General features: G+C 40.7%; 1 protein-coding gene across 3 annotated transcripts in view; it reads right to left on the reverse strand.

Moving 5' to 3' along the window:
* Positions 1-672: 672 nt before the first annotated feature.
* Positions 673-22381, reverse strand: part of LOC308385480 (uncharacterized protein) — a 22875-nt gene continuing 1166 nt past the window's right edge. Inside the window, exons 2-11 of one of the 3 annotated variants that reach the window (XM_080864416.1) lie at positions 20317-20608; positions 19071-19637; positions 14565-14783; positions 14034-14324; positions 13584-13648; positions 13345-13451; positions 13086-13229; positions 10221-10352; positions 4143-4412; positions 673-3686 (exon numbers count right to left, since the gene is read on the reverse strand). In XM_080864416.1, the coding sequence (XP_080720542.1) occupies positions 3477-3686; positions 4143-4412; positions 10221-10352; positions 13086-13229; positions 13345-13451; positions 13584-13648; positions 14034-14324; positions 14565-14783; positions 19071-19637; positions 20317-20468 (2157 nt within the window). In that variant the 5' untranslated portion in view covers positions 20469-20608 and the 3' untranslated portion in view covers positions 673-3476. Of the gene's footprint in view, positions 3687-4142; positions 4413-10220; positions 10353-13085; positions 13230-13344; positions 13452-13583; positions 13649-14033; positions 14325-14564; positions 14784-19070; positions 19638-20316; positions 20612-22381 lie in introns of all 3 variants that reach the window. The other 2 variants (XM_080864417.1, XM_080864418.1) reach the window with 2 other exon arrangements.

Raw genomic sequence — 22381 nt, forward strand, 5'->3', positions numbered from 1 at the left:
AAAACGCTGGCAAGCGAAGGAAGCGGTGCTCACAAGCACCAGGTTCAGATGTCAGGCGAGGGGCAACCAATCAGAAGAAAGTGGGCTTTTACTCTTTTCTGCCATAAAGACATCTGACAACCTCCCCCAGTACCCTAGATCGTCAGGGTTGACAATTCAGTATATAGATGTGGCTATCTACACATCTATCTGGAGTAATTTCCAGGTTTTTCCAAGGGTATACCTAGACCTGATGCGTAGCCAGTCATTTTGTTCTGGAAGCAGGTCAGACACCAGTTCGGGAAAGAGAAACAAGGGTGACCAGAAGAAGGTATCAGAGGGTGAAGAATTAAAATACGCAAGTCTTAAAGAGATGGCTTGTTTCGCACAGAGGATGAGCTGCATAAAGACCCAGTTTAAGATGCTTTTAAACTCATCCTCATCCTGTTTAACACAACTTTATTCTAATTGGCTGCCCCTTGCAAACTTGTGGGTGGAGCTTGTGAGATGACCATATTAGAGATATCCTCTCCCTCACTGACCTCATGCAGAGCCAAGATTAGAAAAAAGAAAACTCTTAAATGGGATGAAAACGATTACTTGTGCATATGCCGAGCACACTGGCCCTATTTTAAATGAGCATCCACTATTGTAATAGTATACATAAGACAAAGAGGAAAGATCCACTTTAAGAACGTTTTTACACTGTTTTATTTTGTCTACAGACCTCAATCCAGAACTTTACCCCCACCACCCCAAAAAAATCATTTTATTTAAATGCTGTCCAAAACTTTTGACAGTGCAAGAACATTCCTGCAAATGGCATAACATTTTCTTTAATCACCTTTACCTGCTCTGGAATTAAGACATAAATGGCCTCTTATCACCAATATCCAACATTCATTCTTACTGTGCATTATTTCTAAGGCAACACGGAGGACCAAGCGAGCCTTTTCTGAGTCCAGCGGCTGGTGGTTGGGTCTGTTGCCAGTGTTAGCAGCAACATTGGCACATTTCTTCCCTTCAGAACAGCTTGGTTAAAAGGCAGCATGTTACACATTGAGTTTAACACACACATACACACAAAGTCAAACACACATGCACACACAGACTGCCACAAATCACACCTCTGACACAGAGGATGCGAGTAATCTTCTGATCGTCATCTGGTGTTGAACCTGATAAATCGTCCAACCCTTCATTGACTAATTCAGTTGCTTCACTTAATGAATTTAGACGGTCACACTTGTTTTAAAAAACAAAACAATAAATTAACACTCAAAGTGCCCAACATCCAGTGTAAATACCATCACCTAAAGTTTTTGGCGCCGTTGGCAGCTTCACTCAAAATTTTACATTTAAAAAAAAAAAAAAAAGACTTCTGAGAAAATTTGGGCTTTTTTTCCTTCCAAAATGACACCCTGCAAAGGAATCTGCGTCTATCTGAGAAAATCACAGGATATCCGATATGTACACATATCCAAATAGAAAACTGTGTATACAGTACAGTGTGTACAAGAACATGTAAACCAAACCTTGTACGTGGTCTTGAATCAGCATTTTGTTGTGTGTTGGTTTTTTTTGTTGTTGTTTTTTTTAAAGGAATAGGTCAAGATTTTTGGGACGTGTGCTTATTTGCTGAGTTAGACATGTGAAGCAGGAGGCAGTCAGCTTAGCTTAGCATAAGGACTGTAAGCGGGGGGAGACAGCTAGCTGTTCTCTGCCAAAAACATAAACTGTATACCGAAGATGGACACAGTCACTGTGACGTTATGTTTGCTTAATGGCCTTAAGCACTTTGGTTTTTGGGGCCAGATGTGTCAACGTGTCAGCTAATGCTCGCAAGGTTATCCAGAAAGCTCCACATACAGACTGTATGGGTGCAGTGCATAGACGGATACGCTCCGTAATCAGTGCAACATTCAGGCAGTAACTCACTACAACTGAAGCAAAAACTTATAGAATGGGCCCTACTACACAGCAGACCATAATATTTGTCAAACAGTACCAGTTGACTAGTTATTTAAATGTTGCCTCCCTGCTAGTCAGCTGCTGAAATAGCTGGTTAAACAAGCAGCTAAAGCCAGGTTTAACCACATTCTGCACCGGGGTGTGCTTGCATGAATGAAAAAAGGACCTTTTCATTAACATGGAATGTGTTTGCAGAATGTCAAATTTTTAACTTGACAAATTTAAAACGTAAGTCCCGGGGGCTGGAATCGGCCTGGCAAAGACTCCAATCTGGCCGACTGGATATCTTTAGACAATGTAAGAAATCGTGGACTTATATTGGACTGTTTTCTGTGTGTTTTACTGTTTTTCCTACTAATTAAGATCGCCTCCACAGCCACACATACTGCACCATAGTAATTGTGTACTGGATAACCAATTAAATGACAGAAAAGCTGCACCATCTACTAGAGAAGTTTCTCCTTTTTTACAGTGTGTCCACAGCAAAATTGATAAATAACAGAGCATTTTATATGAATTAAAAAAAAAAAAAAAGTATGCTTCATAATTGCAGGACAGTCTGGGCAATGAGCTACCAGAACTTTTCTGTAATTTGTAACATTTATTTCTTGTAATGAAATCCCAGAATTCTTTTGTCTGCTGCAGCAGCATTTCTTTTGAGACGTAGTGTTGAAATCGCACTTCTTCTTATATTGAGATTAAATGTGTAGTTAAACTTCTTCACGCTGACACAAAGGAGATTTTCATCTGTCCGGCCCACTTAAAATGAGTTTGACATCCCTGATTTAAGGTCTGCTCAATTCTAAAGGTTTTCTGAGTTATTATTTTGCCTTTTAGAAATGATGACTAGCCAGGAACATCTCTAATAAAAGGCCCAAAACAAAAATCATCAGTCTCTTGTGGAGGTCTGCAGGTTTCAGGTTACCACTCATTCCAAAGGTAAGAACATCCTCCCACCAGCACCTTTCCTTCAGAAGTATCTTAATTTAAGCCAACTAGCGATCACAACAGAAGAGTTTGTCTTGTTTCGCTTTCCTGCTGATATTTAAACAGCTTTTTTATGATGGAGATTAAAACTGAGACCAGGCTCTTAACGTGCATTCACCTCTACTTCTGGTGGAGTGTGTGCACAGTGATAAAGATCGCTCATAATTTAAAGCAACAGATCTGTGATCCCTTTTTCATCTAACAGTCCAGACAGATGTGACCCATGCTCGGCACAGGTTAATAGATAATAAAGGAAATAGAGAAAGGTTAGCGAGGCACCTCTGTCCAGGGAAGAAGAAAATCATGTGTCATTGATTTCTGTGTGGATTAAAGTAAAAGCAAACAAACAAAAACAAACAATCAAAAGTGCTGGTGGTTGTATGTTTGTACCCTTTACTTCCATTCTTTGTACTAAGCTAAGCAAACTTACTGCTGGCTGTCAATTAATAAGCACACTTCCCAAAACTATACCTTTAATTGATAAATCTTGATCAACCTGAGGGGTGTTTGTATGGCAGGAGGTTTTTCTGCAGTGGCAATCAGCTGGAGGGGAGCTCCTTTTGTGTTTCTGCAGCTTCTACAACGGGCACATTGTAGTGGCGATCATCCTCTGTGACGAGGCACACAGATTCCCAGTCGTCCCTATGGTCGTCCGGGTAGTAGGTGACAAACTCCTCTGTGTCTGCCTTGTACAGTCTGTAAACTTGAATGGTACACTGCAGGGCGTAGCCCAGCAGGAACATCTCCACCTGCCCAAGAGAGAAAACGCAAAGGGAGGGGGGAGGGGATAATTGCACAGTTACAGAGGAACTCCAGCAGACTTCTCAAACAGCTCCATGTTTGATCAGCTGCTTCAGCACAAAACATTTACGGGTGGAGTCTCTCTTTAGAAGCAGAGCTTGTAAAATCTGTTATTCAAAAAATGAAAATAACAATTAAAACGCTCAGCAGTTGAGAACTACCTCTGCCCCCGGGGTCAATGGTGGATCACTCAAAACAAGCGGAAAACAAAAAACAGAGCAAGCGCCGGCATGTTTTACTATTCGGCTCTCACATGACAAAAATGTTAACACACCCACCTCGTGATGTTCAGCCCGAATTGTTGTTTTTGTTACTGAGTGCGACAGATGTTTACTCAGTGGGAAAGAAAATTCCCAGCAACCTTTTACCATAAAGTTGTCAAAAACAACAGAGACGCTTCCCACCTGCTCCAGACCTGCGGTCAGGCCCACGTGGCTGAGGTGGTTGGAGAGGAAAGAGCGTGGACAGTCGGAGGAGTCCCGCGCGAACAGCAGCCAGCAGAAGAGGGGGACGTCTTCACCGCCCTGCATGCAGCTGTGCAGCTCTGCCGCTCTGCTCAGCATCAGCAGCTTGAGAGCCTCCAGCAGACCGAGCTCCTCTTCTCCACCCTGAAACACTCGCTCACAGAGCTGCTGACGCTCAGCGTCGGTGGCACAGTCCACCGCTGCCTGCCACTGGAGACAAACAAAGTGTATCAGTCACTGAAGAGGTCTAAAACAGCTGGCTATACATGAGAATTTACTGCTTTTTTCAGACATAATTTCAGGTTATGAAACTTAAAGCTCAGATAATGAGGGCAGGTTGTTGGTAGAGATGGCACGATACCACTTTTTTATGTCCGATACAGATATCATAAATTTGTATATCTGCCGATACCGATATGAATCCAATATAGTGTATTTTTTTTAATCAATAAAACTGTTTTTTTAATATCTTGCTGCATTTTGTATAGGTTCATACATTTAAAAAACAAACAAACAAAAAAAAAAAAAACACTAAAGCTATTCTGATAAACCTGTATGCAAAAAATACACTGCACCCAAAATATTTCATAGTTCAGCAACACTGAGCTAATAAAGTTAAACCCACACCATCCTCCCTATTCTGGTATTTTAAAGAGTACTTAGCAGAAATATTAAACAACCTAACTAATAGGGTTGCCAACAAAAAAAATAGGGAACCACCCTCCACCTCGTGATGCTTAATCGATGTAATCAACTTTAATTTAATGCACGTGTAAAAATAAATAAATAAATGCACAGAAATAAATTATTTTTCTACAATAATTAAATAGATTCAACATCTTTCTTCAACAGAATTGCAGACCGCACAGATGGTTCCCAAAGGAAAAAGTAGTATAGCTTACCAGGGTATATATTAGACTTAATAGTTACTATATACAGTAATGGACTTCTATTCATTTTACGTCGGATTAAAACTTTGGGTGTAAGATTCAGATAATTATTTAATTAAAGCTAGACATTTTAAATGAGAATAAGAAAGAAAAGTATGTCTTTGTGCCCCCTTTTCCCTGTTAATGCCCTATCGGCCCCCCTGGCTAAACTTTGCTAGATCCGCCCCTGCACAGTTACCAGCCGTCAGCTGCGTAGAAAAAGATCCTGGTGTAAAAAGTAATATTAAATAAATTCTAACAACAGCTTATCAAGCTTAAACGTGCTGCTGTTCTTTAGCTGCTGGTTTCCTCTTTCTGGCGCGAAGTGGGCCAAAAACAAACAAGAGACAGGAGTGGCAACAGAAAAGCCGATCAGCTGATCATTGATCAGTTTCATGATTGAAGTAGCAACAGGAGAGGGAGGGGGAGAGAAGGCTAAAATGCTTTACAAACATTCAAAGATGAACTTACACACTTGCTTTACTTCTCTCTGGGTTAACTTTCTCGGAGATGAAATGCCGGTTTGGTAGCGACTGCCGAGAGGTCTCGCACGCCACAGCAGCTCTATCACGTGACACATACTGCCCCAACATGCTAGGGTCATGAGCTGAGTTACGCCGTGTCGCAAGCAATGACCTTTTCTACAGTCATTGGTTGCAAGTTTTGTGAGGTGCTTTTGAGATATTTAATGAATCTGATTACATTTTTTATCTCTCTCCGATATCCAATCCAGTAATTTAGGTCAGTATCGGACCGATACGTAATATCGGATCGGTCCATCCCTAGTTGTTGGGATGGGGCAGCTGTGGTTAAGGAGGTACAGGGATGTGTTTGCTAATTGGAAGGTTGGGGGTAACTAGATCCTCCAGTCAGTCGAAGTGCTGCTGGTCAGGATGCTGAACCTCAAAACTGCCAATCAGAGAGTGTGTGTAAGATGAAAATGCACTGCTCAAAAATGTTAAAGGAATACTTTGAAAACACATCAAACGTCCATGGGGAAAATCTACACTTGTACAGACTGGGTAATGTGTTAGGAAGAAAAGGATGCCATGTTGTTTGATAGAAATAAGAAGTATCAAGCTACAGAGCGCTAAGTTCAAAGAGTCCCCGAAAACTGAAGTGAAAAAATGATGTGTCAAGCTAGTCGGTTTTGCCAAAATTTCATTGCTGTAGCTGGTACTGAGTAATTTGTGTGGCCCCCATGGGTTTGCATGCATGCCTGGGATTCTCCAAACTCTTTCACGTCTGTCACATGTGCTCAGGGTGAACCAGCACTCATCTGTGAAAAGCACAGCAGGCCAGTGTGCCAATTTTGGTATTCTATGGCCAATGCCAATCGTGCTTTACGGTGCTAGGCAGTAAGCTCAGGGCCCACTAGATGATGTTGGGCCCTCATGAAGTCTGTTTCAGCCACGTGGTCAGAAACCCACATGGGTGGCCTGCTGGAGGTCATTGCTCTGGCAAGGCTAATTCTACTTGTCCTTGCATAAACAAGAAGAAACAGATCCTGCTGATGGGTTAAGGGCCTTCTACAGCCCGGTCCACCTCTCCTAGAGTAACTGTCTGTCTCATAGAATCTCTTTCATGCTCTTGACACTGTGCTGGGAGACAAAAAAAACATCTGGCAATGGCACGTATTGATGTGCCATCCTGCAAGAGTTAGAACTGCAGTGCAACCACTGTAGGGTCCAGGTATCGCCTCATAGTACCAGTAGTGACACCTTGAAAAATGCAAAACAAATGGAAAAAAACTAAGAGAAGATGAGGAGGGGGAAAATTGTTTTGGGGGTTGTCTAATTGTTGCCCCACTGGTAATGCCTCTTGGTAATTTCACGAACTCTAAAGCAGCTGAAACTAATTAACAACCCCCTCTGCCACTTCACTGACCAGATCAATAACACATAATTTAATTGACTTCAAGTGCTAGAGCAGAAAAGTACTGTAAGTCTTATTTGTTTATTTTAATCAAATTTTCTTTAAGGCAAAAATTCCTCTTTCTCTTATCACTTCCCATAATAGTATGTAATCCTTTTTGTTCAGACAGAACCTAATATCAATGCGATTATGACTCAAGAACAAACACAGATGTCATGCATGATGGCTGATCAATAGAACACTAAATCTAGGACCAGTCATGATTTCCTGACAGGAATATTGGGACATTTTCTTTCTTTTGAGGTTTCTACAATGGTTCTGTTTTGAGTGGGGTTTTTTTGTTTGCTGCTTCTTCTTTTTTTTTCTTTTTTTTTCTTTCTTTCTCTTTTTTTTAATAAAACCAGTCAGCAGTGTACAGCTGTAAACAAAGCAAACGAGAATCATGGTGCCAGTATAGTTGGGTGAAACTGTGGAATGAAGGAACAACAGTCAGACAGTATCATACAAATACTTCAGTTGGACTTGCTTGTTGACGTTTTACTGTCCCTTTTTCCCCACTGGAAATCGCCAAGAAATATGACGTACATCTTTGGTCGGATTGTGTGATTGTGTTTCCAAACCCGACACAACAATAGAGGGTTTATTGCACAAGAATAGTGGGAACGTGTCTAGTGCCCTGAAGCCATCAGGAGACAGCTGTTTGAATGTTTTGTTACAAAGGAGATTACATCACCTGTCAGTAGGCAACAGGTCAAATATCAACAGTCAATCTGACAACCAGCAAGAAGAAAGCATTGACAGTCAGTGGAACAAAGGCACACTTAGTCACCAAAGTGTAAGCTGACGACAGTCCGGGACCTGGATGTTAAGTGTTAAGGATAAAAAAGCTTGATGCCCTTTATGACAATGCATTACTTTACACTCAACATTTTTCCACTTCATATAATTACTGTTACTATTTAACACTTGCTGTCTGCACCTGCCAAGGAGAACGGTTCTTAATGCAAATGTTCAGCATGTTAGTAATGATCTCTGGGTAACACAGACACACCCGATGAGCCTGTCACTTGTAGTTGGACTTCAAACAATCTGATCTTTGATTTTTCTCCAAATTGCACTAGGAATCCCTTTTCCCCTGCAGTTTCACATTTATTAAAATGTGTGTATGTCCTTCAGGTTTCTGTATCAGGGTGGCTGTGGCTCAGAAGGTTGAGTAAGTCACGTACAGACCTGAAAAATTTGGGGCATTTTCACCTTTATTGGATAGTGGAGCAGCGAACACACTGCTGCACTCTGGTCATGTGGCAGATGATCACTTGCTCATCCATTAAGCTAAACTGGCACCACAATGTCAATATTTTATAAAAAATAAAATAAAATAAAAATAATGATAATAAAAAAACTCTGGGGAAACAATGAAGAAGAGGACTCATCTCAAGCAGAAAACATTAGCTAAGCAAACTTCAACTCAACCAAAAAGCAATCCAACACTGGATAGCTAAAGTTTAATTAAGTTAAACTCAAATACTACATATTAATTCAGAGCACGCCAACAGCTCAGTAACATGGGTAAAAAGCATCCTCCTTGCCTCTGATTGGTGAGTGTATTGAATTTTTTTCACATTCTGTAGCTGACTGCAACTTGTGGTGACTAAATGGTTGCTCAGAGCTTGAGGGTGTTGCACACTCACGAGCATCTTTGATCACAAGCTGATTGCACCTAAAGGGAATGCAACCTTTGTGCAAACAGTCACAGTCTGACTTGGACTGACTGCAGTCGCTCTAAGAGAGATTTTTGCAGGTTTGCAAATAACTGCTTTCTAATTCATAAATGCAGGCAGATTGCCAGCATGTAGCCACCATCAGTCTGAATGAGTCTTTGTCAATGAGCAAATTGACTACTGTGTTGCACGCACTCGGTCACTTGACATATCTTGGCTGAAAACATTTATTTGTTTGCATAATGACACATTCATTTGTTTACGACGGGCCGCTGAAGGTAGAAAAAAAAAAATACAGGGCAGGTGTATTTAAATACAGCCCGTCTCTTTGTGCAAAGAGGCGGGTTCAAGCAAACCCGTCTCCTTGCACAACAGGTTTGCTTTGCCAACATTAGATGACCCAAGTAAATTTTACTTTTATAGTGGCACCAAATAACTACTCATGATTTTACCTCAGAATCAGCACATTATCATAAGCATCCAGACTTTGAAGAAACGATGTTAGGAAATGGGTCTATCCAGAAGACAACACACCGATTTAGATGAGGTGATGTCATTTGTGCATAAAGAACTACAGCACAATGGACAGAGTCAAGGATAATGCTGGACACCTTTGAGCTATTCAAATGGGATATGTGGTGCAGCGGGTCAATCCAACAGATTATTAAGCAATAAAGGGCCAAATGCTATTTGGCACATGGATTCTTGCGCTAAATTGAAACCTTATGGTATAGAGATTAATGGAAGCACTGATGGTTTCAATAATTTTTGGTATGGATGGAAGCATCAGCAACAAATTACGACCCCAAGGTTGTTGTTGCGGGGAGATTTTTTTTTTTGTTGTAAATACACCACTTTATAGTTTTCAAAGGTGTGAAAATGACGCTTGTAGTTACTGATCTGTTCTTGACGTTGGTCCCCAGGCTGATCTGGTCAAAAAGGATCTTTTGTTGGTTATTTCCTTTATGATGATACACACTACAGAATCAGATATCACCATTTTTATCTATTGCAAAGCTGCTGTATTGAGTGTCTTTCCCCTATACACTTAAATGTACATGACACAAACTGCGCAGACTACGAGACAGACCACAGATTATACTGTCAGATACACAGCTACATCTCGTAACACAACAGAGGTATGTAAACACCAGAATTCCTCATCCTACCAGGCAGCGACTGAATATAAATTCAACACCAAGCCTCAGACTGGTAAAGTGCTTTTATCAGTTTAGTTCCTGCTATTCCTCTAAATCCCCTCAGAGCATTACCAGGCTGCTTTAATGACACACAGGAAAAAAGAAGCCACACATCCTTTAGAAAACTACCTCCCTTTAACATATGGTAGCAATCAGCCAACCCTTCATGGGTGAATATCAATACCCTCGAGTGTCCACAAATGGCATAAAAATAGCGCTGTGGTTTACGCTTGTTGTGTTTTTGAAATACTTTCTTGCTGTGTGAGAGTTTCTGTGAAGGTCTGCAGCCAGTACCGTGTTACGGAGAAGCTCCATGTAGCCTTTAAGCTGCTGGACGGCATCTCCTGTCCCATCTCTCTGCAGGCACTCTCCAGGAAATGTCCACTGACTTATCAGCCCATCCTGAGCCTCCAGTTGTTTTGGCAGCTGTAAACACAAAGAATTACGTTATGTAACATTAACAGTGTTTACAAGACGGGGCAATGATCACTTCTGCAGTAAATTTTTGGTTCTTTTCTACCAACAGCTGTATATAATTAACCATTCGATATTAGCAACGTGACTTCTCAGACCAAGGAGTTAGTGACTATGTTGTCAGCATAAAACACATTTTTTGTTTATAAAATGGACACAAGTCGCAGGAAAATTGAAAACTGTTAACTAAGATAATACATTCTTAAAGTTACGCTGTGTAAAATTTTCACTGTTGGATTAGGTATATTGCAGATTGCAGTCAACCGAGGTTTGTTTTCTTATTCCTCCCAATTCAAATTAATTCAATTTTATTTATATAGCGCCAAATTACATCAACAGTGGCCTCAAGGTGCATTATTACTGTATATTACTGCTCTTATTGTATATATTGTATATCTTATTCATCTGTTCCTCTGTCTCTCCTGCTGCTTTGAGCATGTACATGACAAAAGAATTTCCCTCGGGATAAATAAAGTTATTCTTATTCTTATTAATCTTATTCTTATATTGTAAGGTGCACCCTACAATAATACATACAGACAAAAACCCAACAATCAAATAACGCCCTATGAGCAAGCACTTTGGCGACAGTGGGAAGGAAAAACTCCCTTTTAACAGGAAGAAACCTCCGGCAGAACCAGGCTCAGGGTGGGGCGGCCATTTGCCGCGACCGCTTGGGGAGAGAGAAGGCACACAGAATAACTACAGTGCATACTCCTAGCTACGGTGGCTGCTGTAGGACAAATAAGTTTTAGTTAGCAAGACAGGTTAAAAAAAAAAAAAATTACATAGACTGTACCCGGTAACGGGCACGGCCAGCCAGCCTGTTTCTACTAGTAAGTAAGTAAACTTTATTTATACGGCACCTTTCACAGGTCAAAAACCACAAAGTCCTTTGTAATAAAAACAGGCAAAAACAACAACAAAACAAAACACTGGATGCAGAGCCACCTTGGAGGTTTTCCCCATCTGTAGAAGGCCCTTCTCTGAAAATAAAACAGGTATGATGCTTCATGTCTTGAGTCTGAAGATCCAGGAACAAATATTAATGTCCTTTCAGGGCACACTAAGGCCTGAGACGTCTCTACTTCTCTGCTTTTGACACAATACTTATGTGGCCGGTCTCTAGCCCCAAATGTAAAACACCGTGGGTAAGAAGGAAAATGTCATACGGGAAATGCCCACTTTTATGTATTTTTTATTGATTAATTATATGTTTATGAGAACGCATCAAGTTGTTGGAAGGTGTATTTACACACAGTTCTAGTACAGTACAGTATCCTTTTTTTCTTTTAAATAACATACCTTTAACTATATGTGTGCCAGTCAAGCTTGCAGGAGTAGTCACACCCCAAAAACCCATTCTGCTGCTGCATTTTACATAATCACAATCTCAGTATTGCACATAAGGAAACCTAGTTTTGGTCTATAGCCAATTTCCCCTTTACTTTTATGAGGGGCAAATTTGATAAGTAATTAATCTAAACTTCATCAGCAGTTAAAGTTATGTATTATTAGGACTGGCTGCTTTGAGGTACAGTCTGGAGGACTTAAGATATTTATCTAGCAAATACCATGCCATGACTAAGAACTCTGTTGCTATTCTTTGTGAGTGAAATTGTGCGGTTTATTACAAGTCTTTAGCACTAATTAGTAGGTAAGTGACATGGCAGGCAAACTACATACGCTTACCTGCCATTTCATGAGGTACAGCTGCTTGTTTAGAAAAATATCTCATCAGCCAATCACATGAAAGCAACTCAATGCACTTAGACATGATCAAGATGACCTGCTGAAGTCCAAAATAGGCATCAGAATGGGGAAGATTTAACAAACTTTGAAGGTGGCATAGTTTCTGGTAAAATGGTAAATGGCCTGTATTTATATAGCGCTTTACTAGTCCCTAAGGACCCCAAAGCACTTTACACATCCAGTCATCCACCCATTCACACACACATTCACACACTGGCGATGATGAACTCCCAACTCTTGAGCCACGATCGCCCACAGGCTGGTGTAAGTATTTCAGAAACTGATGATCTGTTGGGATTTTCTCACAGAACCATCTCTTGGATTAACAGACACTGATCGCTGGGTGAAAAATGCTTTGTTGATGTCAGAGGAAAATGGCCAGACTCCTTCGAACAGTAACTTTAATAACCACTCGTTACAAGCATGAGATGTGAAAGTGTATCTCTGAACGCACAACATGTTGAATCTCAAAGCAGCCAATTATCACCGTAATCAGCACTAACATAGTACCCCAGTCACATGGGATCCCCTGGTAAATCCTTGTGACTTCCAGGAACTGCTAAATGACTGAAATTCAGATTGTCATTTGGTTTTTATTGGGGAATAGCAATTTTTCCTTAGCAACCAATGGTTGTCATGGAGTCGCCAACCTGCGCCTGTGTGACTGAGGTTTACGGTACATGGTACTTTTCTAGTTCCTCTTTTCCACTGCTGCTGTGCCCAGTGTAAAGTCAGTTCTGCTTTGTTGCCTTTGGAGAACGGCCTCTCACACAAACAGGTCTGAACAGTTGCACAGAGCATGGCGGGTGGACAAAATGTGGAAGCTGCAATTTCTTACAGCAATTGCTGACAGCAGTGGTTTCAACTCTTGGCAATGCTGGGGCTGGTTTCAGCATGAGCTCTGAACGATAAGATGCAGAAGTGAAAATTTACCATGATGACGTCCTCATTCTGCAGCCACGCAGGCAACTGGGTGCTGTGGGACAACACTTGGAACAGCGTGGCTCTGAGGGCACAGTAGTTGTCCCCCCTGACTCTTCGTACGCTGGCAAAGCTCTGGGACATCTCCTTATAACCCTGCACCAACACACGGGGACATTAGAGGAAACATCCTAGCCATTAATGTAAAAATAAATAAATAAGAACTGGCTTTAACCTGAAATGATTCTTCTGAGAAACTTCAGGCACCAACCTTTTTAATGAGAGCGCTTTTAAGAGTATTTCCCTTCCACTCCCTCTCACTGTACAACAGAATATTCACCACCGGTGACAAACTGCATCTGTCCTCCACCTTTAAAACTGAGCGAGGGATAGCAGAGAAAGGTGAGACGATGGGCAGAACAAAAAGACTATTGTCCAGATTTCAAATGACAGACAAAAGCTGCACTTGTTGAAAATCACTGATGCAATAGAAGCGGAGGATGTACTGACGTTTTGTCTCCAGCTCGGGCTGTGACGCAGACAGCTCCTCTTCGCCTCTGTACAAATCTTCTTCACTATGATAAAACAGAAACACTTATTTTTAATCAAACAACAAGTTATTTTTGTGTATCCAAAGCCTGGTCCTGGATCTCCATATCGAGCAATTTTAAGTCAATGCCAACTGGGACAGGGACAACTTAATCTCACTAAAAATACTCACACTTCAAATGTGTAAGTCCAGATTTCATTTTTCTGTGACATTTGCAAAAAAATAAAAAATAAATAAACATAAACTTGACTATAAATAATAAACACATAATTTGTGTGTATTTTGCTACATTTTTGTCTCATAATCCCATCTGTTTCTTGGGTAAAAGTGGTTTTACCTCCTTTATTCTTTCAACAGATGCTGTGATTCAATTCAGGACTATAAAGTGAACAGAGGGGATCTTTACAGACCTGTCTTCCTTCTCTGTGGTGTCAGCCATAACATTCTTGGTTGCGCTCTCTGCCAGCTGCTCCTTTTTTCCTGTAACCTCCTCGCTTTCAGCATCTTTCACAGGTTCAGTCTCGGCCTCAGTTGGCCTCTCCTCTTTTATCTCTTCATCGTTCCGCTTGACCTTGGGGAGATCTTCATCGTTATCCTGCACTAACATTGGTTCCTGCTTGGTTTTCTCCACAGACACGACCTCCTCTGACATTGTAGGTGTATGCTCCGCATCTGACCTTTTATCTTCATCTAACGGCAAGCTGAAAAGAAAATGCATGTTTTGTGTATAAAGCCAAGTTTACCATTCATGTCTTAAACTCAAACTTGCAAATGTGCAACTTAAGTTGTATTTAGAAATGTAAAGCACACATTTAGCTGTAGGAAAACTGCAGGTATGAGGAGGGCTGACTGTCATAGAAGATGCAATGGTAAGAGTTCGCCCCCTAGTGGCCACAGTGCCACTCTGCCGCCACAAGTCCAGAGTTCACGTAAACAAATACCTTGTTTGTTTTGTTATTGCAAACTCTGAACCCACTGGCCTCTCTCTGGCGTCTGCTGGAGCTGTGGTTTCTGGCTCCTTCACTGAGCTGGCAGAGTCCTGTCCCTCACCGCTGTGGTCGAGTTCCGTGGGCTCCAATCCAGAAGACAACTGGGAGACATCATGGCTTTTTGGGTCTTCAAGACTGGGCTCCCTGCTATTTGAATCATCTGTCCCGGCACTGAGCAGATAGCAATAAGAAAGGTAAAAAAAATAAATAGACTATTGCTTGCACAAATGTAAAAGCAAGTGATTACACAACAGTCGTACATGTGTAATAATGTTCAGTAATAAAGCTATCCATAGAAGCCCTTATCACCTCATGTCATACTTGAAAAACCAAAAGTAGTAAGTCAAGGCCTATAGAGCGTTAACAGCATGGTCATAAAACAGCCCTGATCAGTGATTCTGCAACAGCTTGATGGTCTAATGCAACCACAGATCTAAAAAGAAAAAACGGAGGTTAATGATTTAAAGGGATGGTGAACTTGGGACAAGAAGCAAACAAAGAAAGAAAAGAGACACGGGATGCATGCCATGTCACATTTTAAACAGCTGTACTCCTCATTATGGTTCAACCTTTTTATCTGTGTTGGGAATAAATTGCATACTGGAAAGTGACTTATGGAGGGGACACACAATATAGGTGATGTATATACACAGGCGGGGTGTTTTTTTTGGGTTTTCATGCTTAGATATAATGTTAAAAAACAAAAAGATAACTTTTGGAAATACTTATAGATTAGATTCTGCATTGTTAAAGATAATTTCATACATACAAAAATGTATGGATCTACTCAGTATCAAACACAAGGCATCCGCATTTCACAAATTATTTAATAGCATACAAACAGATGGCAGAGGGACCTTGGCTGTCCAAATAATGATGATGGATGGTTAAAGATACTGTCACATAATAGGAAACATTAAAGAGTCATTATAAGATAGTACTAGGGCTGGGCCATATTATACCGTTCACGGTAATACCGGTATAATGTTAGGCAACGATAGGAAAATGAAAATCGCGATAGAATGGGAGTAAAACGCGCATGCGCAGTGCCTTTGTTTTCATACGCACATGGCCGATTGTTGAGTGAAACAGATGAACCAGAATTGGTTTGTAAAAATGGTGCAACTTCCGTGATGTGGAACTGGTTTGGTGTTTGTCCGTCAGATACACAACAAAGCACATTTTTTGCAGAACATGCAAGCGGCCGTTGTTATTGTCGTATTTGTCGGACTAAGATGCTCTTAAATCTGGGAGTAATCTGGGTCCTAAACTCCGTATGCTTCAGGTCAGACAACACTGCAGCATCACTTAGAGTTAAAAACTGTCTAAATTCTTTCATCTTTAATAAAACGATCAGCATTGCTGCTTTACCAGGTGTAACTATAAAGTTTAACTTCCAGGCATCCATGAAAACAAAAGTTATTATATTTAACGGAGTTAGAAGTTAGCAGGAAGCTAGCGGAAGTTAGCTCGCTAGTTTCGCTAGTTACCTAAGCATGATATTGCATGTTCTGACTGAGAGATTTCTGAAAAAAATCAAACGTACAGCTCTGCTATCACTTCCAACATAAATGAAGACAGGAAACTAAACAGCAGTGACGTTTGTAGGGTTACTGAAGTTGGGCTAGCTGGTATATAATGATGTGCTACGTGATCGCTAGCGACACAGCTATGTTAGCATAACATAAACAGTGAAGCTGGAGGACGAACACTAACACTTTTCCACTTATAAAAGTTAACGTGAAGGTTCTTCATGGTTAGAGACAAATGCAATCGCATGGCAGGATGCTGTAAACGGACCAAACTTCAGTCAGGAGAACAACTGAGATAATCCATCCACAATACGAGGTTAGTCATTAATATACTGCAACAACATGGGAATAGAGCAGCTGCCAGAGAATTCAACATTAATGAATCAATGGTACAGAAGTGGAGGAAGCAAGAAGAATGAGTTTAATAAAGTTTGATTTATCTGACTGCTTTGTTTCGCTTAATGTGCCTTATAATCCTGTGCACCTTATGGTCCGAAAAATACGTACTGCACACTGCAGTTTAATGTTGCAAAGCACCTCTTTTTAACTTCAGTGGATATTATACATGGTTATGCTCAGGATATGTCAGCCCATTTCTACTGGAAATGCCTTTTGGTTAAACTTTCAGCAAGGAATTTGCATTTGCACTGTTACATTTTTATAAAGCTTTAATGTACATAAAAACCAGCTTCTTAAGTGAAAATAAATGGAAGGTTGTCTTTTTGCGCTAGTAATGTTGTGGAGTTGTATTTTGTCTCGCATCAATTATATCGTCGGTTATATCGTTATTGCAAATTTTCAAATATATATCGTGATAAATATTTTTGGCCATATCGCCCTGCTCTAGATAGTACAGTTTTTTTACTCCATCTAGCCTTTGTAGAACGGGTCTACTTACCAATTATTTATGTTGGAAATGTCAAGCAGAACCAGGAACCTTTATACATGCGATCTGGGACTGTAAATACGTTTCCCCATTTTGGAAAATAGAATTATAACACATAAGAATGTGCATGGTGATACCCATGTCACCAAGACTATGCCTATTGGGGGAATCGGACAATAATACCTAATATTAAAACACCAAAATACAGTGATACAGTTGGGAGTGGTCACAGATTATACAGATTATGTAATACAACTTCTGCTCCGGACATTAAAAACTGGTTGGAATTCATGCTGGAGAAAGTGTCATATGAACACCTGCTGGCCAAGCTAAATAACAATACAGAGAACTTCAAGAAATCCTGGGACTGCTCTTGTACCACCGGGACGATCAGATTCATGAATGGTATGGTAAGCGCCGACTTGGCTGCTTTACGTTTAAGATTTGTTATTCCTTTGGTTGTTATAAAACAAATAAAAACTTGAACGACAAAAAAGAAAGAAAAGAATTTAGCAGCTGTCCAAACCAGACACAGATGTGATTAGAAAATGTTACAATCCTCTAGAAACAATAAGACAGTCTTCTGTCTTTAAACCATTTTTAAGGAGGCCAAGCTGTTTCATCTGGATTATTATAATTGAGTAAACCACCAAAGTAAGACTGCAGCAAGCAGCATTGGGAGTCACAGAGTAACTCACAATACTATCACAGTACTTTGATCCCCAGTGATTCTACAATACTTTATATATTGCAAGACATATGTGTAACAATACATCAGAAGAAAAAAATACCAGCGGTTGTCTGTGCTACCCTCAGCCTCCTAGTAAATGCACCTATGGTATAAATTTGAAAAATCTGAAAAGTATATAGAGTGATAATATTCACTCTAAACAGTGTGTTAATTCAAGTAAAGAGCTTTGTATTTTGTCTGCCTTCTTCTTCACTACAACTCCTAATCACTTGGAGGCTGTGTTCAGGTGGTAGTACAGTACTACTAATTGGGGGGTTTGTGGACTGCATGCTAAAGTATCCTTGGGCAAAACACTCAACCACACGTTGATCCTGATACATCTTCTGGAGTGTGAATGTGCATGAATGGGTTATGAGACATGTTGTATAAACTGCTTTCTTAGTGCTCAAGTAGAAAAGGGCTATATAAAAACCAGTCACTTAGTTTACCCTCAATCGTTACCTCCAAAGGAGCAGTTCAGTTTGTCTTTCTGTTGCAGGATTACTCAAAAAGACTTTGGCGTATTTGAAAGAAAATATAAACAGAGGTGTTTTTTTGCCCCCCAACTTGGAAGCGATTAACTTTTGGAACTGATCCCAATCTCGATCCAGGGATTTCACCACTGCTAGGTGGGACAAAATTGGACACTTGACATCACAATTCATATCAAACTAAAAATTTAAAAAAGAATAAACAAACTAATCTGCTTGGTATGAGAGGAATTTACAGCATTGGCAGAGCTATATCATCTTGAACCCAGAGTCATAAAGCAGATCCTCCGGTAAGTCAAGTTGTTGACAGACGTTTAGAGCAGCTTCCTGTTTTAGCAAAACGAACTACATTTGGCAGCAATGTATCAACACCTGTATGGCAAAGGGAAGTGATACAATACACATATCAATGTGTCCAACCACTAAAAGCAAAATAAATGTTTGGTGTTGCCGAAACTTGATTAAACAACCACCACGTGTAGAAGAACGTGTCGCATTTGTGTCACAATATTTTAATTTTAGACACTGGAGCTGTTAGAAGGAGTCTTACAGTATTTGACATTATACAGGTGCTAAGATATTGTGGTACTTTTAAGTAAGGCGTTATATTTTTAATGCAGGAAATGTCATGGTAAAACGAGCACACAACAAAGAAAGAAGCGCTTTAAGAAGTTCATATTTTCTTCTAAAAGAAATACAGACAACATATGACATTGAACTGCACTGGAACTTTCTATCCAGCTCTTCAGAATAAATATTAAAATCATTATAAAAGGGAAGCTAAATTCTAAGCTTACAGGTTCATTTCATGTAACTCACCATGTCAGAGGCTCAGGTTCAGGTTCCTGCTTTCCCACAGACACAGACGACAGCTGGGCTGCCGGGGCAGCTGCAGCCAACAGCATGTTTGACACTGATGACACTTGGTGATTTTCAGAAAACTCCCCTGATGGTTTAGCTGCAGCTTCAACAGTCACTTTTTCTTCTTTGTCATGATGAGTTGTGCTCGCTGCAGTTTGCTCTACTGTTGTGTTTGCCTCAGTATGCGGAGTTTTTTCAAAGCAGACCACCTCAGGTGTCAGAGAGGTGCCATCTGGGATTTTGTATTGCGTGGGGGGGTTTTCTTCTATCTCTGGTGCTTTTAAAACCTCAGAATCCGCCTTGGCGTGCTCATCCTGGACAGACCCCAAAGCGCACTGCATTGGAAGTTGACGACTGTGAGCAGGAGATTCCTCTGTATCTTGTACTCCGGTGGCGTTTTCTTCAGACATGTTGCAGGGCGGAGGCATCTCTATTTGAATGACTTCCTGCTTCAAGGGTCCATTTTCCTGAGTGTTATTAGGCTCCTGCTCTCCGGTCTCAGGACTCATCTTCCGCTCCTCATCCCTAAGTGACAACACAGTATTCATTAGCAATGCAACAGAGCCTCGGCTACACCCTTTTCATGCCCAGAAAAACAATGTTTTGTGACCAAAGATAAGACACTGTTGAAATGTTTCAGGATTCCTTCAACCCTGTAGGTGGAGAGGAAGCAGATAACCTTTGTTCAAAACATTATCTCTTTGATTACCAGTTAGTTCATGAAATGACAAATGTTTTGACTTCCACAAACACTTTAAGACCTTTGGAAGTCCCCCTCACCCTGTTTCTGATCTCAGTACTCTGTTTTGTGCTGTCATTGGGTCACATGGTGCATCCTACACAACCCACAGGGGAAAATCTAATCATCATTTTGTTTTCACCCATTTTCCAGCATTTAATGCTGCTTTTGTGACCACAGATGCAGGTACTGTCTGCGTGTTTTAGATGCTTAAATCCAATATTACCGCAAACTCCAAAGCTTTCTTCAAGCGTTTAAAAGTCTCAGCTGAAAGTGTTCTGAGTCAGCTCTAAAATTGTTTGTGGTCTGCTGCTTATGGAGGAACCTGAGAAACGAAACACTGCTGGGAAATCCTGTGAAAGTGTGTCTGTTGTACCAGATTAGGTCACCAAGTCTTATTAGCACCCAGCACCCTTCACACACTCACTTTGAGTTTCCTTGTCTGTGTTTTCCCAGTCATCTCACCTCATGCAATCATCTCCTTCAGGACCGCAATTGCCAGCCACAGCTTTACAGCCTGTGAACTGGGTGGCCTTCGAGTCACTGGTCAGCAAACCGCTTCTTTCCTCCAAACTGCCGCAGGGACTTTCATGGCGACAACAGCACCAGTTCCCCATCTGCTCGCTCCCTCAGCCTGGGAGGTCGGACAGGCTGTAGGCTGAAGAGGCCTCTGGTCCAAAGCAACCACAAGCGACCTGGCGAGTCGCCGAAGCCTGAAGATTTCAGGACTCCATGATGACGACGGAGGGATAAGCTGCTGCTAACGCAAGGGAGAAACCATGTTTATGTCCTATAAAAAGTGTGTTGACAGCTAAAAGCACAGAATGAGTGATCAACACACTGACTGTGATCTAACACGTTACAGTTTGTTATGTAACAAGTTCCTGCTACTGTAATTACACAATGTGTTGTATTTAATAAAATACAATATTTTGGTACATGCAGATTTTGTCCATTATGAAGGATAAAGCTTTTATGTTCAACGGGGATTCATTTTCTCAAACACGATAAATATTTTGTTTTTCAAACATCCAGGAAACACAACAACACACAGATTTCTGTTGAATAAGGCAACAAAGACTTATTGTATTTACTGTAGGTGGACCTGAAAGGTCACATCCAACATGGAAAAACCCTGAGATATAACCAAACATGATTACCCACAGTATTCATGTTTACATGCATAAACTATATGGAAAAGCTCAAGACTCCTTAAATGTTGCCCAATGAGGCAAAAAAGACAGCACCCAGCCAGACTGTGATAAAAATAAATAAATGAACAACAACTCTTATTTTTTTAAGTGAGGTTTAATTTACTGTTGTTTATAAAATCACCAAAGATATTAGGAAAATGAATAAGCCAGTCTTTCCTAAGGTAACAGACTATTTGCTAATTATATCTGAACCAATGAGTGTGCTCCTAAAGGCCCCCACTGAGCCAAGAAAAAGACCCAGAATTATCCCCTGACTGATGAATTTGTTGACAGATATTATTAGGTCAATTGCAGCTATATTGTTACGTCGCATAAAGAAGTTAAAATAAATTCATCATGAGCACAAATGTCATGATGATTTTTGGCTTTTAATGATCTTTATGACTTAAAAAAATACAAAGAATTGGATGTACAAGTTTGAATTTATTTGGGATTTTCTTTCTTTTTTTTCTTTTAAATTGGCAAGGCCAAAGCCCATTAACTTCTGGTTAATGATCATGACTGACTACAATCAGTAGTTTCTCTTTGTCATCATAAAGAGGATTTGTTTGACAGCACTCATTGAGCTGACCTATACGCTGAACAACAGGAAAGTCCAAGGAACTGAAGGTCTCTTGAAGCCATTTCTAAACAACCGCAGATTCCAAGATCATCACTTCAACCAGTTGTACATAAGTACCAGTTATTCAGATATGTCACCATTTTGCCAAGATCTGGAAGACGACCCAAACAGACTCCCTCGGATGAGGGGGAATTGATTTGGATGTTCAGGAACCACGAAGGCTCAAGCCTGTCATGAACTGGAAATTGCTGAAATACCAGCATCATTCTCCACCGTGAAGAGTTTTAAATCGCCATGGACTAAGATGTTGCCGTCCAAGAAAGAAGCTCCTGCTCCAAAATTGACACCTTCAAGCTTGAATGAAATTTGCAACTGCCACGTAGACAAGCCAAAAGCCTTCTGGATACATGTTTGATGGCCAGGCGAGCTAGGGATTGAGTATTTCTCCACAATGACAAGAGGTATGTGTGGAGGAGTAAAAGCGAAGCTTCCAGCTGTCAAGCATGGCAGTGATAGTATCACGCTCTGGGCTGTTTTCGTGTCAGTGGTAAATTGCACAAACTGAATGGAATTATGAAGTAGGATGACTACCTCCAAATTCTTCAACTCTACCTCAGATCAAAAACTAGATGGTTGAAACTTGGACACAAGTCGGATGCTCCAGCAGGACAATGATCCCAAACATACATTTAGATAGGAAAAAGCAGGCTAACATTAAACTTCCTGAACGGGCTTCCCAATCCCTCATCTCCAT

This window comes from Rhamphochromis sp. 'chilingali' (assembly GCF_963969265.1).
Source record: "Rhamphochromis sp. 'chilingali' genome assembly, chromosome: 18".
NCBI classification, from domain to species: Eukaryota; Metazoa; Chordata; class Actinopteri; order Cichliformes; family Cichlidae; genus Rhamphochromis; species Rhamphochromis sp. 'chilingali'.